Source organism: Balaenoptera borealis (genome assembly GCF_965194805.1).
Source record: "Balaenoptera borealis genome assembly, chromosome: 16".
In the NCBI taxonomy this organism is placed as follows: Eukaryota; Metazoa; Chordata; class Mammalia; order Artiodactyla; family Balaenopteridae; genus Balaenoptera; species Balaenoptera borealis.
The window spans coordinates 21,951,380-21,969,492 of NC_138872.1; the positions used below are offsets into that span (position 1 = coordinate 21,951,380).

General features: G+C 41.7%; 1 protein-coding gene across 4 annotated transcripts in view; it reads left to right on the forward strand.

Annotated features, from left to right (window-relative positions):
* The window catches only part of TTI1 (TELO2 interacting protein 1), a 43,599-nt gene that overhangs the window by 4,798 nt on the left and 20,688 nt on the right, over positions 1-18,113 (forward strand). For 2 of the 4 annotated variants that reach the window (XM_082361924.1, XM_082361926.1), the window contains exons 2-4: positions 6,933-7,046; positions 9,482-11,824; positions 16,078-16,287. In XM_082361924.1, the coding sequence (XP_082218050.1) occupies positions 9,523-11,824; positions 16,078-16,287 (2,512 nt within the window). In that variant the 5' untranslated portion in view covers positions 6,933-7,046; positions 9,482-9,522. Of the gene's footprint in view, positions 1-3,561; positions 3,621-6,932; positions 7,047-9,481; positions 11,825-16,077; positions 16,288-18,113 lie in introns of all 4 variants that reach the window. The other 2 variants (XM_082361925.1, XM_082361927.1) reach the window with 2 other exon arrangements.

The window sequence follows — 18,113 nt, forward strand, 5'->3', positions numbered from 1 at the left end:
TTCTTTCTTCCTCCTTGATGTTCCAAGATTCTTTATTTATTTATTTATTTTTAACGTTTCCTTTCCGTTTAGAGAATTTCCTTTAGCCATTCTTTTAGAGTAGGCCTGCTGGTGACAGATTCTCTTAGTTTTCCTTCATCTGAGGATAGCTCTCCAGTTCATTCCTCTTTTTTTTTTTTTTTTCTGATGAACATTTTTGCTGGGTATAGGATTCTGTGTTGACAGTTCTTCTTTTTTTTTTTTTCAGCACCTGAAAATTATTGTGTTGCTTCCTTCTGGCCTACATGGTTTCTGAGGAAAAATCCAGTGTCATTCAAATAGTTTTTCCCATATAGGCAAGGTATCATTTTTCTCTGGCTGCTTTCAAGATTTTTTGTCATTTGTTTTCATAAATTTTAATTTTAATTATAATTATAATTGGTGCAGATTTCTTTGGGGTAATCCTGTTTAGGGTTCACTCAGCTTCTTGAGTATATAGATTTATGTCTCTTGCCAAATTTGGGGAGCTTTCAGTATTTTGAGTACTTTTTCAACCCTGCCCTTTTTCTTCTCTCATTCTGGGATGCTTAAATCATTTGTTATAGTCCCATAGGTCCCTGAGCCTCTTTTCAGTCTGTTTTCTCTTTGTTGTTCAGATTGGGTAATTTCTCTTATTCTGTCTTCCATGTTACAGATTCTTTCCTTTGTCCCCTCCATTCTCCTGTTGAGCCCATCTGCTGAGCTTTTTATTTGTTATTGAATTTTTCAGTTCTAAAATTTCTGTTTGTTTCTTCTTTGTATCTTCTATTTCTTTGCGGAGATTTTCTGTTCTTTTGTTTTAAACAAGTTCATAATGGCTTATTGAAGCATTTTCATCACAGCTGCTTTAATAACTTTGTCAGATAATTCTAATGTCTCTGTCATCTTAGTGTTAACGTATATTGATTGATTTTTCTTTTTTTATTCATTTGGAGATCTTCCTGGTTCTTGGGTATGGTGAATGATTTTTGACTGGACATTTTTGTATTATGTTCTAAGACTCTGGACCTTACAGAAGTCTTCTTTTTAGCTGGCTTCCTCTGAAACCACTCTGGCAGGATAAGGCAGGGGTGGGGGGACCAACCTTGTTACTTCCAAGTGTAGGTAGAAGTCCAGATTCCTCACTCAGCCTCCTTTGACACCCATGAGGGAGGGCTCCTAATTACTGTTAGGTGGAAGTGGGAGTCCTGTCTCCCCACTCCTACTTAACCTTCTCTTTCTTTTTTCCCCCCATCTTTATTGAGATAGAATTGACATACAACATTGTAAAAGTTTAAGATGTACAATGTAATGATTTGATACACATATCAGTGTATATATATTGAGAATGATTACCACAATAAGGTTAGTTAACACCTCCATCACCTCAGCAGATTACCCTTTTGTGTGTGTGGTAAGATCATTTGAGATCTACTCTACTCTCTTAGCAATTTCATGGATCATCAGACTGACCTTGCAAACTTTTAAAATAGATTCTCAAAGCATACCTGTTCCACCCCACCCCCAACATAGATTCTGATTCAGTAGATCTGGTGTGAGGCCCAGGCATCTGTACTTAACATTGTTTCCCCTTGGTTCTGATAAACAGTTGGGTTGGAAACCTCTGGTGTAGTGAAAAGAGTGCATACAGCCTTTGGAGTCCCACAGGCTTGAGGTGAATCCCACTGCTTGCTGTGTAACCTTGGGCATCACTTAATCTCTCTGAACCTTGTGTTACTCGGCTTGTAGACGAGCAATTTATGTACATTGCCTAGCATATGGTGGGTTTTTTCAACAAATATTAATTCTCTTCTTTCTAGTCAAGAACTTGTGTTGGCAGTTCTTTTATTTAAACTCATATTTCTGGGATCTAAACCCAGTCTTTCTACCATGTGCTAGTTAATTCAAAGTTAGAAGTTTTAGAGATCATCTTATCCACCAAGTTTATTTTATGTTGAAGAAACTAAAATTCATGGAAAGGTACTGTCAGAGCCAGGACTATCACCCAGATTGTCAGATTCCTGTTCTCATACTCATTCTGTCTGGAAACACCCTAAAAATGGGCTGGCATGCAGTCAAAATCTAGAACTATGATTGCCGCCTGAGAGTGAATCTAGTAAGATCCTCCTGTAATGGATGAGATCGACTACCTGTAGGAATAACTCACCCCAGGAGAAGAAGAGTATGGTGGTTTTTACCCAGACTCCAGTTCACACATATCTGATATCAAAGATCCACCAAAGAGAGAGCCAGACCTTGGTCTATGGCGATTGATTCAACAAGCATTTATTGAATGCCTGCTCTTTGCCAGAAGCAATAAACAAAACTGTCAACTATTACTGCCCTCATAGAGCTTATATTTTAGTGGGAAGAGAGAGACAATAAACAAATAAATAGGTGGATAACTTAGTTTGACAAATGGTACTAAATGCTATGTAGGAAAATTTCAAAGGCAGGGGAAGGGGATTGGGAGTGCAAGGCAGGGGAGGAGTGAGGATGGGTTGCAGTTTTAAATTAGGGTGATCAGAGAAGGCCTCCCTCAGAATTCACGTTTGAGTAAAGCCCTGAAAGGTGAGAGAGCAAGCCGTGAGGATATATCGTGGAACAGCAAGTTACAAAGGCCCCGAGCAGGTGGTCTCATCAGAACATCACTCCTGTGTGAGGCATGGCTCACTTGCCATGATGGTGACTCCCTCTCGTCTCTGCCTTTATTAGGGGCTATAACTTTTCTGCTTTCTGGCCTTTGCTTGTGAGGTATTGTTCCTTGAACAGCCTTCCCATGCAGCCCCAAGTGTGTAGTCCCCCCACCCCAACATAAATCCTCCTCCCTCCATGAACCCTTCCCTTTTGGTGTTCATTCTTTTTCTGAGTTCCTTTTGTACTTCTCTGGGGTTTTTTCCTCCCTTTTTCACTTTTTAACTATATGATACAATAAGTACCTTGTGGTCTATCGTCTTATCTTTTAAGTGTCTGTAAAGTATAGCACCTACGGATTGTCCCGTTTGTCTGCACCACCTGGACACCATGGCCCAGGGATCTTACACAGCCCATCCCTGTGAAAAGGCAGAAAGAGATGGGAAGGAGGGGAAGAAGCTGCCGGGGGAATGGGTTCACTCAAGCACTCCGATTGCAGATCTCTTCCCCCACCTCCCCAGTGACTGCTTTCTATGACCGCAGAAGGGGTACACTGAACTCAGAAAGGGTTAGAGTCAAGAACTGGTTTATATAGTCACTGTCTGCCACAGTTGAACTCTGGGTTGTTTTCTCTGCTCACCCCGAGAATCAGCTTGTTCTGAATGCCTCATCCCAGTATCACTTTCTGGGCCAGAATACCCCAGTTGCTGTCAGTTATATAAACATCAAACTTTGCAGTGCCACTTTAATCAGTGTTGCATTTTATCGGAATAGAATCTAGGACTCCTAAGCTTCTAAATCTGTGAGCAGTTCCTTCTGTAATCGACATATTGTCACACGGGTGTGATTTCATGACCATCCCATAAAGGTATATGATTGCCTTTTATAGTCATGCCATAGTAGCAATTTGTTATACTGTCTTCCTTACAGAAAGCTGGTTTATGTATTTCTGAGCCTGTAACCCATTCTTTTGAAGATCTCCAATTGTGGTAAGTCTTCATCTGTATAGTATCCCATTGGGAGAATATACCACAGTTTATCCATTCTACTATAGATGTGCATTTGGGTAGTTTCTTTGTGGGGACAATTGTGGATAGTGTATTCCAGAACACATCTATTGGTAAATTTATGTATGCATTTCTGTTAAGTATATATCAAAGAATGTGATTACTAGATCATAGAGCGTATGTATGTTTACCTTTAGCATAATAGATACTGCCTAAGGATTTTCCAAAGTAGTTGTATCAATTACACTCTTACCAGCATTGAATGAGAGTTTTGGTTGTTTTATATCCTTGCCAACGCCTAGTATTTTCTTTTCCTTTTTCTTTTTTTCCCCTTTTTTTCAGCTTAGCCCTTCTGGTGGGTGTGTAATGGTATTTTGTTGTGGTTTTATATTGCATTTTCCGGAGCAGTAATGTTAATGTCTTTTCATGTGTTTATTGGCCATTTGGATATCCTCTATTGTGGTATGCTTGTTCAAGTTCTTTTCCATGTTTCTGTTGGATTTTCTTTTTCTTATGATTTATAGAAAATCTTTTATATTTCAGTGTAGTCCAATTTATCATTTTTTTATGGTTAGCTCTTTTCTGTGTCCTGTTTAAGAAATCTTTGGCTACTCCAAGATTACAAAGACATTCTTTGTTTTCTTCAGGAAGCTTTATTATTTGACATTTCATGTTTAAATCTAGTATGAGATGTAATCAAGACCTATATATTTTTTCGTATGGATAGCCAGGTGGCACAGTACATTTAATTGAAAAGACCATTCTTTCCCAGTTGATTTCAGTGTCAACTTTGTCAGGTATGTGAGTCTATATATGGAGTCTCTGTTGTATATGTGGGGGCTATTTCTGGACTCTGTTCAGTTCCACTAATCTGTTTGTCTTTCTTTTTGCCCTTTAATTATTGTATCTTTACAGTAAATCTTGAAATCAGATAGTGTAAAACTTACACCACCAAAATTTACCAATTTAATTCCTCTTCTTCAAGATTGTCTTTGCTATTCTAGGTTGTTTGCATTCCTATATCAATTTTAGAGTCGTCTTATAACTTTCTATAAAAGTGCTGCTGGGGTTTTGATTGGGATTATGTTGATTCTGTACCAGCGGTTCTTATCCAGGGCGATTTTTGCCCTACACAGGACATTTGTTAGTATCTGGAGACATTTTTGGTTGGTACTCTTGGGGGAGTGCTACTGGCATGTTGGGGACAGAGGCCAAAGATGCTGCTAAATATCTGACAATGCACCGAACAGCTCTCCACCAACAACTTATCCAGCCCAGAATGTCAGTAGTGCCACTGTTGAGAAACTCTGGATTCATGTAATCAGTGTTTCAGTTGGGCTTCTGTCCACCATCTTATTAAGTATTTGTTTTCTGTTTGACCCACCAGTTTTGCTTCCCTTTTTCTCATTTTTCACCTTTTGGATCAATCAAAAGTACTTATTATCCCATTTTTACTACTGTCTGAACTTTTATAGCTCTTTTGGAGTTTTCCCTATAGATTTCAACATGCATTCTTGACAGTCTAATATGGATTTTTTTATCACTTCCTGATGCTGCTAGACTCTTAATACACTTAACTCCTTTTACACTATCCATGCACCTTTTGTGCATTATTGTCTTGCATTTTACCTTCAGCTGTGAAAGATTTTTATAGGGTGTAAAATTCAAGGTTGGCAGTTACTTTCTTTTCACACTTTAAAGATGTCATTCTGTTGTTTTCTGGATTTCATCATTTCTTTAGAGAAGTTGCCTGTCACTTCTGTTGCTGCATAACTTTTAAGATTTTTCTCCATACTTTTGGTTTTTCAGCAGTTTGACTATGATGTGTCTGTGTGTGTTTCTCTTTGTATTGTCAACTTGGGCTTTGCTGAGCTTCTTGAATCTGTGGGTTGATATCTTTCTTGTTTGGACATTTCTCAGCCATTTGTCCCCCAGCAGCAGCCTTCTCTCAGAAGTCATGTATTTTGAGATCCCTGAAGACTATGGTTTTGCATATAGGACTCCAGTCCTATATGACCACATTAAAAACATCGTGGTTTCTTTTTCCTCAGTGACAGCCCTCGGCCTGGGCCTCTTCGTAATCCTGAGCCATGTCCAGGATCAGCAAATGGAAAACAAACAAACAAACAAAAAAAACCCAACTATTGATTGTTGACTCAACTGTGAACTTTCATCCTTCACTAGAGTATTAGTTCATCTGGTCTTTGTTGCTTCTGCAACTATTTGATGCTTTAAGAAACGATTTTTATAATTTATCTGGTTTCTCTAGTAGTCACCAGGAGTATTGGCCTGCCATACCCTCCTATATCCTACTTGAAAGGAGAATCTGTATAGATGTTTCTGAGTGCTTATCATATGCCAGATGCCCTTGTAGGTTCTAGGTGTAGGATTGCCCAGTGTAAAGTAGATAAAACAGGCATATACAAAATAATTCAGCATGCTAAATACTGTAATAGCAGTATGTACAGTGGTAGGAGAAAGGAGGAGAATATGAAATAGCACTACCTGTTTAGGAAATTGCAAGTTTTATAATTTCACATGGTTGCAGTTTCAAGTTCAAGGGGTGAAGCAGTGCAAAATGAGGTTGATGAGACAGACAGGGGCCTGATGGTGCAGGGCCCTGTATGCCATGGTAAAAAGGTGTTTGTACTTTAGGCAGGCTACAAAGAGCAGGTGAAGGATTTTAAACATGGAAAAGAGTGATCCAGATTTTTGTTTTAAAAAAATTACTTACATGTCAGTGTGAAATATGGATTCAAGAAGGGCAAGCACACAAGGCAAGGGTGGCCGGAGAAGAAACCATTACGGTCAGTCCAATATCAAATAGATGATTATCATCATCAACAGCTTTGAAAGATGTTGAAGGGGTAGAACTGATGAAATTTAAGGGAACAGTGGAATTAAGAGGGAGGTGAAAGAAAGCAGAGAGGCTAAGGCGTCTAGTCCAGGTGAGGACCATAAATCACAAAGGGAATACAGAAGAAAGCAGGTAAGTTCAGGTTGGGACAGGTTGTATGTTCTCACTTCACTTGCTGTATTACAGTTTTTGTCATATTATCTGAGAACATAGTTCAGGGGACCCCAGGTTATTGTCTTGAAACTCCTGAGATAAATAAGAGAGATGCAGAGCCCCCGGCCATCGCCTTCACCCCAGCTTTAACCAGACCCTCTGATTTTATCTGTTGTACATGCTGGGCTTCCACTTAAACGTTTTATTTGAAGAAAGTTTTCCATGCTAAAAGAAAAAAAAGTTACTCAGCAATGTTTCCTTCTTCATTCATCTTCCCGTTTTAGGTCTGTTTCGAGTCACTTCTTGTTTGAATGGAGTCCTCTGATAGGGCATGTGGTACTACCGTCTCTGAATCCTTGCATACGGCTCTTTCACCCTGACAGCTGAATATCTTCACTGTAAGTAGGGTTTGGGGGCCACAATCCTTTATTTGCAGTCAGTAGATGCTCTTCCACTGTCTTCTATTGCAAATGAGAAGTCCAAAGCCGGTCTTTTTCCTTTATAAGTTATTTGTTGTTTCTTCCTGAAGGCATATGTGATTTTTTTTCCCTTTATCTTTTAGTGTACAGGAATTTTACCACAATTTGACTAGGTGTGTATCCTTCAGTCTTTTCAGTCTCCAGATAAATCCTTTTGCAGCTCAGGGAAATGTTTCAGTTATCTATTTGTTTTAGCTCCTCCATCTGTTCCTTTTTTTCCTTCCAGAATTCTCAGCTATTTATATGTGGGTTCTCCCAGATCTGTCCTCCAAGTCTCACATTTTCCATCTCTTTGTATTTTTGCTGAGAGTTTTAAGATAGCTCTACTTGATCTTCCCAGCCACTAATTGGATCTCAGCAATTAACCGCCTTTTTTTTTTTTTTAATCAGTTGAGCTTTTTTAGTGTGGAAAGACATGTTTTTAAATTCTAAGAAATATCTTTTGTCTTGTAATTGAATTTCCTTATTGGTCTTATTATTTTTCATATTCTTGTCTGTCTCCTTTAGCATTTCTGTTAAACTAAGGTTCACCCCCTCAAAGGTGCTCTATTTGCATTTCCTGCTCCTGACTGTTGGGTCCCATTAAGTGGTTACTTCCTTTGCTTCTGTTCTAATTACTAGTACCTTGGGCAAGGGGTGGCACAGTAGTAGCCTCTGGGTCATCAGTGTGTGAGCTGGTGCTGATAGGGTGTCAGTAGTCCCTGGCCCAGCTTTCTGGCCTCCACACCTGGCATTTTGCTAGTCTGGAATAGGGAAGATTTGAGCTTCTTCCCTTCCCTGGCTTCTTGAGGTTCACAGAGACCAGGAGATATCCCCCCAAGGACCCTCACAAACCAGCATTGCCTTTCCTCTCATGGAGTTCTGTGGACCAGACTCTGTCCAGGGTCTGAGAGCGTGATTATTGCCCTGGAGCCCTCTCCTGACCCACGGAGGAGATCCAGCACCAGCTCTCTCTCTGGGCTGAGCAGGTCTTGCCCACACCCACCAGGCACCACTTGCCTGCCAGCACTACTGGGGACAGCGAGAAGCAGCGGACACTTTCTTGTCATCATCTGTTCAGAAGCCCCCAGCAAATAGAGCTGAGACAGAGAGAGAGAAAGAGAGAGAGAGAGAGGGAGACACCACCAGACTAGGTGATCTCTAAGCCTCCATCCAGTGCCAGCATTTTACAGTTGTGCACGTTTAATGGTCTCCAGCTTCAACTCAGTCCTCAGTACCCTTGGGCCACACTTTTGTGTCTTCCCAGCATGCTCTGCTTCCCCAAAGGAATATTTGAGAATTTTATTTCTCTCCTCAAGCCCTCTGTTTACCCACCTCTTATTCGCTATCAGTCCATGACTTTGCATTTCCCCTCACAGAGAAAAGAGCCTCTTCTCTGTGAGGGGAAATGCAAAGTCATGGGCTGATAGCCCATGTGTAAAGTCGCTCAGCTCCTTCACTTACCTATAAACCTGTCTCCTTTCTCTGCCTGCCTGCAATCCACCTCTCCATCCTGCTCAAACCTCTCTTCTCCCGTGGTCTCTGTGGTAGTGTGCGCTCCTGGTTTTCCCATTTCTCTGCCCACTCCCTTTCATTTTGTTTTGCTTTCAGTCTCACCCAGCTCTGAGTCTTCTCCTGTATTGCTGGCTGCCAGGGGGTCTTTCCAATGCATAAAGTTGTTCCTATCACCCTCTGCTTGAAATCTCTCCATGACAAGAACAGGCAAAATTAGTTCAGGCTGATAAAAGTCAGAGTAATGGTTACCTCTGGGCAGGGGAAATAGGAATTGATTGCAAAGGGGCATGAGGGAGCCTTCCAGGGTGCTGGAAATATTATATATCTTATTTTGGGTAGTGGTTCTATGGGTCTCTGCGTACATTAAAATTCACTGAGCTGTTATGTTAAGACTAGTGCCTTTCGCTCTATGTATATTATACCTCAAGTTAAAAAAGACAAAACCTTCAGTGGCTCTCCATCACTACCACAGGTTAAAGTCCATACTCCTTAGAATAGCCCACAGGTTCCAATTCACTCCTCCCTTGAGTCTTGGCTCAAGCATCTTCCTCCTGTGAAACCCACCCTGGTTTTCTGAGTGTTATGACGCATACGTCTTCTACACTCATGTAGGACCATAAGCACAGGCCTAGCCTAATTCTTAAGAGACTGTGTTGTAACTGTACATCTGCTTCCCTCCCTGGACTGGGAGCTCCCTAAGACTAGGAACCGGCTCTTTTCCGTTCCATCGCTCCCCTAGCACCGCGTGGAGTGACTGGTACATAAGCCCCCACTGAATGTCTGTTGAAAGAATGAGTGCAAGTTCACTTTGTATTTGCTTTGAGCTTGGTCTTCTTTACTGAAAAGTCTCCTCCCTCCAGCCTGCAGGGTGTTTCCTCAGAGAGAGGAAGCCTGTTGCACAATGGCGGTTTTTGATACTCCAGAGGAGGCCTTTGGCGTCTTGCGGCCCATCTGTGTTCAGCTCACAAAGACCCAGACAGTGGAGAATGTGGAGCGTCTGCAGGCACAGTTACAAGTCGTGAGTGACTCTGCCCTTCAGGAACTTCAGCAGTACATCCTCTTCCCTTTGCGATTTACGCTGAAGACCCCGGGCCCCAAAAGAGAGCACTTGATCCAGAGTGTGGTGGAATGCATCACCCTCGTCCTCTCTTCAACGTGTGTGAAGGAACAAGAACTTCTCCAGGAACTCTTTTCGGAACTCTCTGCTTGCCTGTATTCACCCAACTCCCAGAAACCTGCCGCTGTGTCAGAGGAGTTGAAATTGGCTGTGATCCAGGGCCTCAGTGCATTAATGCACTCGGCTTATGGGGACATCATTCTGACTATTTATGAGCCCTCCATTCTGCCTCGTTTAGGATTTGCTGTATCTTTACTGTTAGGCCTAGCAGAACAGGAGAAATCAAAACAAATTAAAATGGCTGCCTTAAAATGTTTACAGGTTCTACTCTTTCAATGTGAGTGTCAAGATCATCCAAGGTCCTTGGATGAACTTGAGCAAAAGCAGCTGGGGGATTTGTTTGCTTCTTTTTTACCTGGCCTCTCAACTACACTGACCAGGATCATCACAGGAGACTTCAAACAAGGGCACAGCATTGTCGTGTCTTCCCTAAAGGTCTTTTACAAAACAGTGAGCTTCACTATGGCTGATGAACAGCTCAGAAGAGTCTCAGAGGTCCGAGCAAAGCCTGCCGTGGAGCACAGAGTAGCGGAGCTGTTGGTTCACAGGGAAGCCAATTGGGTAAAAAATACTGGCGACAGGTTGACTGTCCTTATTAAAAAGATAATTGAGTCCGTTTCAGTTTACCCACACTGGAAGGTGAGGCTGGAACTGATAGACTTTGTCGAGGCCCTTCTCTTGAAGTGCAGTCAGTCACTGGTCGAATCAGCTGGTCCCCTTCTGAAGGCTCTGGTGAGTCTGGTAAATGATGAGAGTCCTGACGTCCAAGCCCAATGCAATAAAATTCTGAGACGTTTTGCAGATGAGAAAGTAGTGGTGGGCAGCAGAGCCTTTGCTGACATCTTGTCAGAAAACCTGCACTCCCTTGCCACGTCCCTTCCCCGCCTGATGAACTCCCAAGACGATCAGGGCAGATTCTCTACTCTCTCCTTGTTACTCGGGTACCTGAAACTCTTGGGCCCCAAAGTGAACTTTGTCCTCAACTCTGTGGCCCATCTCCAGCGCCTTTCCAAAGCGCTTATCCAAGTTCTAGAATTAGACGTGACCGACATCAAAATCGTTGAAGAGCGGCATTGGAACTCTGAGCATCTGAGCACTTCTCCAGAGACTTCAGCCTTGCGGCCATGGGCTCAAATGCAGAGGAGATATTTCCGCTTCTTCACTGACGAGAGGGTTTTCCTGCTCTTGAGGCAGGTTTGTCAGCTTCTTGGTTTCTATGGGAACCTCTACTTGCTCGTGGATCACTTTATGGAACTGTACCACGAATCTGTGGTTTACCGGAAGCAGGCCGCCATGATCCTTAATGAACTGGTTGTAGGGGCTGCTGGGTTAGGGGTAGAGAATCTTCATGAAAAACACATTAAAACAAACCCAGAGGAACTGAGGGAGATCGTGACATCAATACTTGAAGAATACACAAGCCAAGAAAACTGGTATTTGGTCACTTGCCTGGAAGCTGAAGAAGTGGGAGAGGAGCTGACGATGATGCGGTCAGGCCTTCAGGCCCTCGCATCTGGTGCACACACCTGCCAGGCTACCTCTCCTCCCACCTTCTCAAAGCCAAGTCCCACGATCTGCTCCATGAACAGCAACATCTGGCAAATATGCATCCAGTTGGAAGGGATTGGCCACTTTGCACACGCACTAGGGAAAGACTTCTGTTTGCTCTTGATGTCAGCCCTCTATCCAGTCCTGGAGAAAGCTGGAGACCAAACCCTGCTTATCAGTCAGGCAGCCATCAGTGCCATGATGGACATTTGCCAGGCTTGTGGCTACGACTCCCTGCAGCAGCTGATCAATCAGAATTCAGACTATTTGGTAAATGGGATCTCTTTAAATCTGCGTCATCTGTCTCTCCACCCGCATACCCCGAAGGTCTTGGAAGTCATGCTACAGAACTCAGATGCTAGCCTGCTCCCTTTGGTGGCAGATGTGGTTCAAGACGTCTTGACTACCCTGGACCAATTTTATGATAAGAGAACAACTTCCTTTGTCAGTGTACTGCATGCCCTGCTGGCAGCATTAGGTACATTGAGAGCCCTTTGTAAATGCTGATTGGAGGGGAGGACTAGTATCCTTGTTCGCCTAACTGTTTTTTTCTTTGTTTGGGGTTATGCTGTGGAGGACGTTATTTGAATAGGTGTCTGTCTGGTCCCACATGTTACAGTAGAGTTCCATTGCTTATGTTTTTATACTTTTAATAATCTCTACCATCTGTTGAACCCCTGCTCTGTCCCAGGGACATAAACCCTGCAGACTAAATGTAAACATTATTTTTATTTTGCAGGTAAGGAAAACTAAGGCTCAGTGAGCTCTTACTTAGCCAAGGTTACACAATTAATAAGGAGGAAAGTCAGGATTTATGACAATTTTGTTCTTTTCAATATACCAGACTGCTTCTGACAGTATTTAGAGTTAGCAGTATCTATGCTAATGGAGAACAGGACTAACATCAATTATTCAGTCCACAGATAATCTAGAACAGTACTGTCCAATAGAACTTTCTGTGATGATGGAACTGTCCTCTATCTGTTCTGTCCAATACAATAACTACATGTGGCTAGTGCAGCTGAGGAACTGAATTTTTTATTTTTATTTAAATAGCCACATGTAGCTAGCTAGTGACTGCCATGTTGGACAGAGCAGGTCTAGAAACTTTCTTTTAACCTTTTAATTGTATGAGGTGGTTTGAATTTCTCTACTTCCCTTTCACCCTGTTGGGTGTCTGTTGGAGGTGTTACCCACCATTAAAATGGCAAAGTTTTGGACTATAAGAAAGAGAATCCCTCCACTGGATAGTCAATCTTCGAATGAAAAAAAAAAAAAAATATATATATATATGTATATATATATATGTATATATATATATATATATATGAGCTATATACATGAGTTCCTTTTATCCAAAGAGCATACCTCCAGTATTTATTTCAGTACTTCTAATAGCCACCAAAGTAGGTGGAAAGGTCGCTGACCTCATTTTGTCAGCTGAAAAAGCTAAGACCATGTAAGAAAGTTTCTCAAGGAAGGTGACTGAACAGGGACAGTCCTCTGCCCTGTAGCTGATACCACTTCCAGTGTTCATTCATTCATTCATGAACGTTCACATGCAGTGTACATGTTCTTTTATTCATTCATTCAGTAAAGATTACCTGCCATATGTTAGACACTGCTAAGTAATCAGGATTCAGCAGTGAACAAGATGAATAAACTCAAGGAGCTTTCCTGCTACTGCAAGAGAGTAACAGGACAGTAGCAGAGTGGTCAGGGGACTTGATCATGGCACTTCCTCCCTGAGGAAACGGCATTAGAGCTGAGACCTGAAGGCTGAGAAGGGCCCATCAGTACATATGGAGCTGTCACATCCTTTTTATGGTTTTTAAGAACATTCAGGCAAAGGGAACAGCAGATGCAAAGGCCTGGAGGGAAGAAAGGGCTTGGGGTCTTTGGAGAATGGAGAAGAGATCATTGTGGAGACAGTGACACAAGATGAAATTGGAAGGATGGGTGAGGATGAATCCCACGGGGCCTTGTAGACCAAGGGAAGGAGTGGGGTTGTATTTTGCAACCACTCGGAAGCCTGTGTGCTGGACTAGTCACTGGGATGGCAATGGTGACCAAGGAGAACATGGAAACACTCCTAAGACTGGCTTACTGCTTATAGGTTTTAGACTACGAGTGGCTTCCATGGCCCAAATATACCCCAGGCTTCCACCCTTAGTGTTTTGAGGAACTCTACTACATGTCAGTTTGAGTTTTAAAAAATATATTAACAAAAGGCCTATTAAATATATCCTTTCAGGAGATATCTCCATTTGGGCCATGAAAATTGAATTGCCTTGGATTGCCAGTGTCTTTGGTCATCTCTAAAGAGGAATCCTGTGTAGCACCTTTTCTCTAAATTGCAGAGAGGAAAATGAGGATGGTTAAGCTTGACTTGAGAGCATCCTAGGAAAAGCAGCAAAAGTGGGGATAGCTTTTCTGAAAGTTTTGAAATAACCCAGACTACACTTGCATTTTGAATGGTAAGCAGTACTGTGGAGAGTGGATCAGTCCCACACAAATCAAAGTAACACTGTCTGCTGGCGTTTCCTCTTGTCATTTGAATTGTCTAACTGATGGTCACTCTTTTAAGATGGGAGTGGAAGTATGGTCTCAGAGAACTTCCAAAAGGTTTTAAAAGAACCCAGTATGTCTTTTAGGAAATTGAGTTACCACATACACAGTGTTTCACAGGCATTGACTAAAAAAGCATTAGGTTCCGCAGTGAAGGCAAGAACCATCAGTTAAATTACTGCTTAGCACCAACTACTGATTCACTGATTATTCATAACAACAAAAAAATTGGGTAGCTTTGAAAATGAGAAAGCATCCATACCACATACCTCAGCACTCAGAGATCGTGCCACATCCACACATACAAGGCCGTGTTTTGCTGGCCACATAATGTTCTATTGTGTGGCTGTACCATAATTTAAGCAGTCCTTTCTTGGTGGACATTTTGGTTGTTTCCAGTCTTTTGCCCCCTCCACCCCCAAAATGCTGCAGTGTGCTCTCTGTAGGTCATTTTGGACATGTCTGAGTATACCAGTAGAGTATATTCCTAAGACAGTTGCTGGCTTAGAGGGTATTACTTTTAAATCTGTGATAGAGAAAGAGTTTCAAATTGCTCCGTAAGGAGGTTGCACCAATTTAAACTCCCATCAGCAATGTAAGAGAGCGCCAATTTTGCCACCCCCTCACCCACGCTGTATATTACCTAGCTTTTTGATCTTTGCTAATCCAGTAGGAGAAAAAGTGCACCTTATTATAGTTTAATTTGCATTAAGAGTGAGGTCGAGCTGCTTTTCATATGTTTAAAAGCCATTTGTGAGCAAAGACTTCTTAATGTCTGGCACTAGCCTTAAATCTAGAAAATAATCTTTGCAGCATGTCTACTTTTAGCAGTGTAAATGCTGGGCCCTGGCTTTAACCCATTGGGAATGCAGTCCCTCAGAGTACATTAAGGACAGTTTTATGTCTGGGCACTGAAGAAATGGCATAATCGATCCCTTCTTGTAGGAACCTCCAGGTACTGGACCGAAGGCTCTCACGTCCAGCATTTGCTCTCTGCTGCTCCCAGTTGCCTGGCCCTGGCGTAGCCCATCTGCTGTTGCTGTGGCTCTGTGCAGATGCTCCTTGATAGAAAAGAGATTAGCAGGTGCTAAAGGTCATCAGAGACTTCTCCCCTGCTGTCTGCAAAAGGAGGGCAAAAATTCAGGCCATAGGGTTTTCTTGTTGATTCATTCTTTAAGTATTAAGAGCCTTTTTTGAAATGAAGCCCTGGGGGACCCCAGTATACAAAAAGAGTTCAAATTAGAGCAGGACTGGTGAAAGAAGGCATAGAAACCCTGTTCCCACCCTTTAAACTGCTGTCTCTGGGTGCCCTCCCTGTTGTGACCCTGAGACATTTCTGCAGAGCCCTAGGGCTCCTCAAGACACAGTTTGAAAACCACTGGTTCTGTAATGTAAGGCTTATTCTGCAGTGACATGTCAGAAGTATTGGAGCATCACTAAAAAAGGAAAAGCTTTGGAGAGAAAATGCCAGCCTTCTGAAGCATTTTATATCAAATACCTTTGTGAGACTGTGTCCGTTCTCAAGGCTCTGCAGAGCCTCTCTTCCGCTAATGAGCAGTGTATCCTGCACTCAGAATTTTGTCACTGGTAGCTTTCTTCCAGTCTAGCATATTTATTCATTCAGCATATATTTTGAGCACCCACTCCATGCTGGGCATATTGGCTTTCCAGTGGTGATCAATGGAACACAGTGTCTAATGGGAGATTCAGACACTAAACAATACATACAAAGTAAATACAGTAATTACAAATTACTGATGAGTTGAAAGAAAAGAACATGGTGCTGTATAAAAGACCTAAGTTAGATTGGCGGGGCGAGGGGGGGGTCAAGGGATGGCTTTACTAGGCAACGTATATTTGTATTGAAACATGAAAAGTGATTTGGAATTAACCAGATGTTACATAGGAGGTTAAAGTATTCCAGATAGTAAGAACAGCATGTGCAAAGGTTCTAAGGCAGGAGGATACCTGGCGCATTGGAGGAACCAGAAGATGGTCGGTGAACAGGCAGCCGGGAGTGGTTAGCAGAGGAGGTTGGAGAGACAGGTAGGGACTGGATCCTGTGGGCACCATGCAGGCCATGGCAGAGAGCTTATTCTACTTAGAAAGTACTAATGCCTGTTGTCAATGACCAAGGTGATCATTATAACACTTTATTTATAGCCCAGTGGTTCCCAGACACAGGTCATCTCGGGCAACTCCAAGAGCAAAGTGTAGGGGAAGAGGGAAGTCATTTGAGCCAAAGACCAGCAAGTCTTGAGAAAGGACTTGAGAATACCACAACAGCCGAAGACATTGAACAGTTTGTGCTGAACTACCTCAAGGAAAAGGATGTAGCAGATGGAAATGTCTCGGATTTTGATAATGAAGAAGGTAATTATTATTTATTTTGGCCTCAGCTGTTTTTTACTTTTGGAAGCAGATTATTATAAAAACAATGAAACATCATGATAGAAAGTTTGGAAATAAGAAAGGTCAAATAACCCCACCATGCTAACGTAAGCATTCTCACTTTGTTTGTAGTCTTTTCCCATCCTTTTCTATTGCAAACCTGTTTTTGTTTGGTTGCAGCCACAGTTTAAATGCATTATACCCTTTTTGCATTTAGTTATATAATAAGGAACTCTTCATGTTGCTATGGGGTTTTCATAATTAATGTTTTAATAGCTGCCACTAAGTATACATTCCCCTTGGGAAGTTTAGGTTGCTTCTAGCTTTTCACTCTAATAAACAGTGCTGCAGTGCATGATTCTGTGCACGTGACCTTTTCCTTCTTTTTGCATATTTCTGTATAAATCTCAGAAGTGGGATTTCTAGGTCAAGGATATGAACATCATGTTATGCTTGCCAAATTGTCTTTCAGAAAGGTTGTGGCAATTTACACCTTCTCTTCTGCAGTTCAGGATTAATACTGGTTTCACCACAAGCTTGCCAACATTGACTATTACCAATTTTACTTCTTGCTAAATTAAAATGGTTCTCGTTATTTTACTTTGCATTTCTTTGATTGCTAGAAAGGTTGAACATCTTTCTATATGCATCTTTCCTAACAATTTTTTCTTATGCCCATTATCTTCTCATATGCTTTGTCCATTTATTTTATTTATTGGTAGGAGTAGATTCCACTGTTTTTCTTACCAATTTATATGATAAAGGAGAAGGGAGTTCAGGCTAGTTGAAGCTCTGGCCTATTGTTTTATTCACAAGCTCAATCTGGAGCTTCAGGTCACGGAAGGATTAATAAATTATTAGAATCTCCTCTGCAAATATAAAATGCCAAGTCATAATGAGCTTGGTGGTCTCAGAACTATCCTAAATCAAACTGAGTCCCAAATTAGTTTGTTAGGTTGGAATAGAGCAGATTTCTTTCTTTTTTTTCTTTTTTTTTTTGGCACTCTACTCTGAGACTCTGGTGAACTGAAGCCAGTACCTCCAGGATAACAGGAAATAGTAGTTCAATGCAACTAACTGCAACAAATTCCTTCTAAATAGCAGGGAAGCATCACAAGGCCCAAATAATGATTTATGCAGGGTTGAGTTGTTATTCTCCCCAAGAACAGAATTTTCTAATCAGAAATCTCTCAGGCCTTTTCTTCTCAGTTTTGTTTCTTGAGCCAACCCAATCCTTCTCGTAAACTGCAGCCCTTGCTCAAGCCTAGAAACCGTGAAGAAGAGGCATCTTGATCCCTCGTATTCCAGATTTGCCATTCTTGTTTGAAATTCTAGCATTGTCACTGAATCCATTCTTTCACGATTAGGATCTTCTGGTTCTAGTTGATGTTCGCTAGGAGCAGACTGAATGAATCAGATCTTTCTTCCAATAGCAAAAATCCACATCCCTCAGATAACATTTCGCAGTAGGTGAATTTCAAACAACAAATCCTCCTCTAGAAAGAAAAGCACAGCCTTATCATTCTTATAATTATCATTCATCAAGTACACACCACACACTTGGCATTATAAGGAATGTTTGGATTGATGTTGGTTTGACATGGGTTTTTGTTTTAACCACAGTAAGAGCACCTTGTATATCTGAGGTCCCTTCCTCCAAGAAATCCAAGCATTCTACAAACGCATTTTCATTTATCTTTTCAGCGTCTGTTAGAGACAGGTGTGGACTCTACTGTAAGGTTCTGTTTTACCAGCAGAGGAAACTGAAATGGCAGAAAGTTAGGGGAGCAATGCTTAGCTCAGTGTAA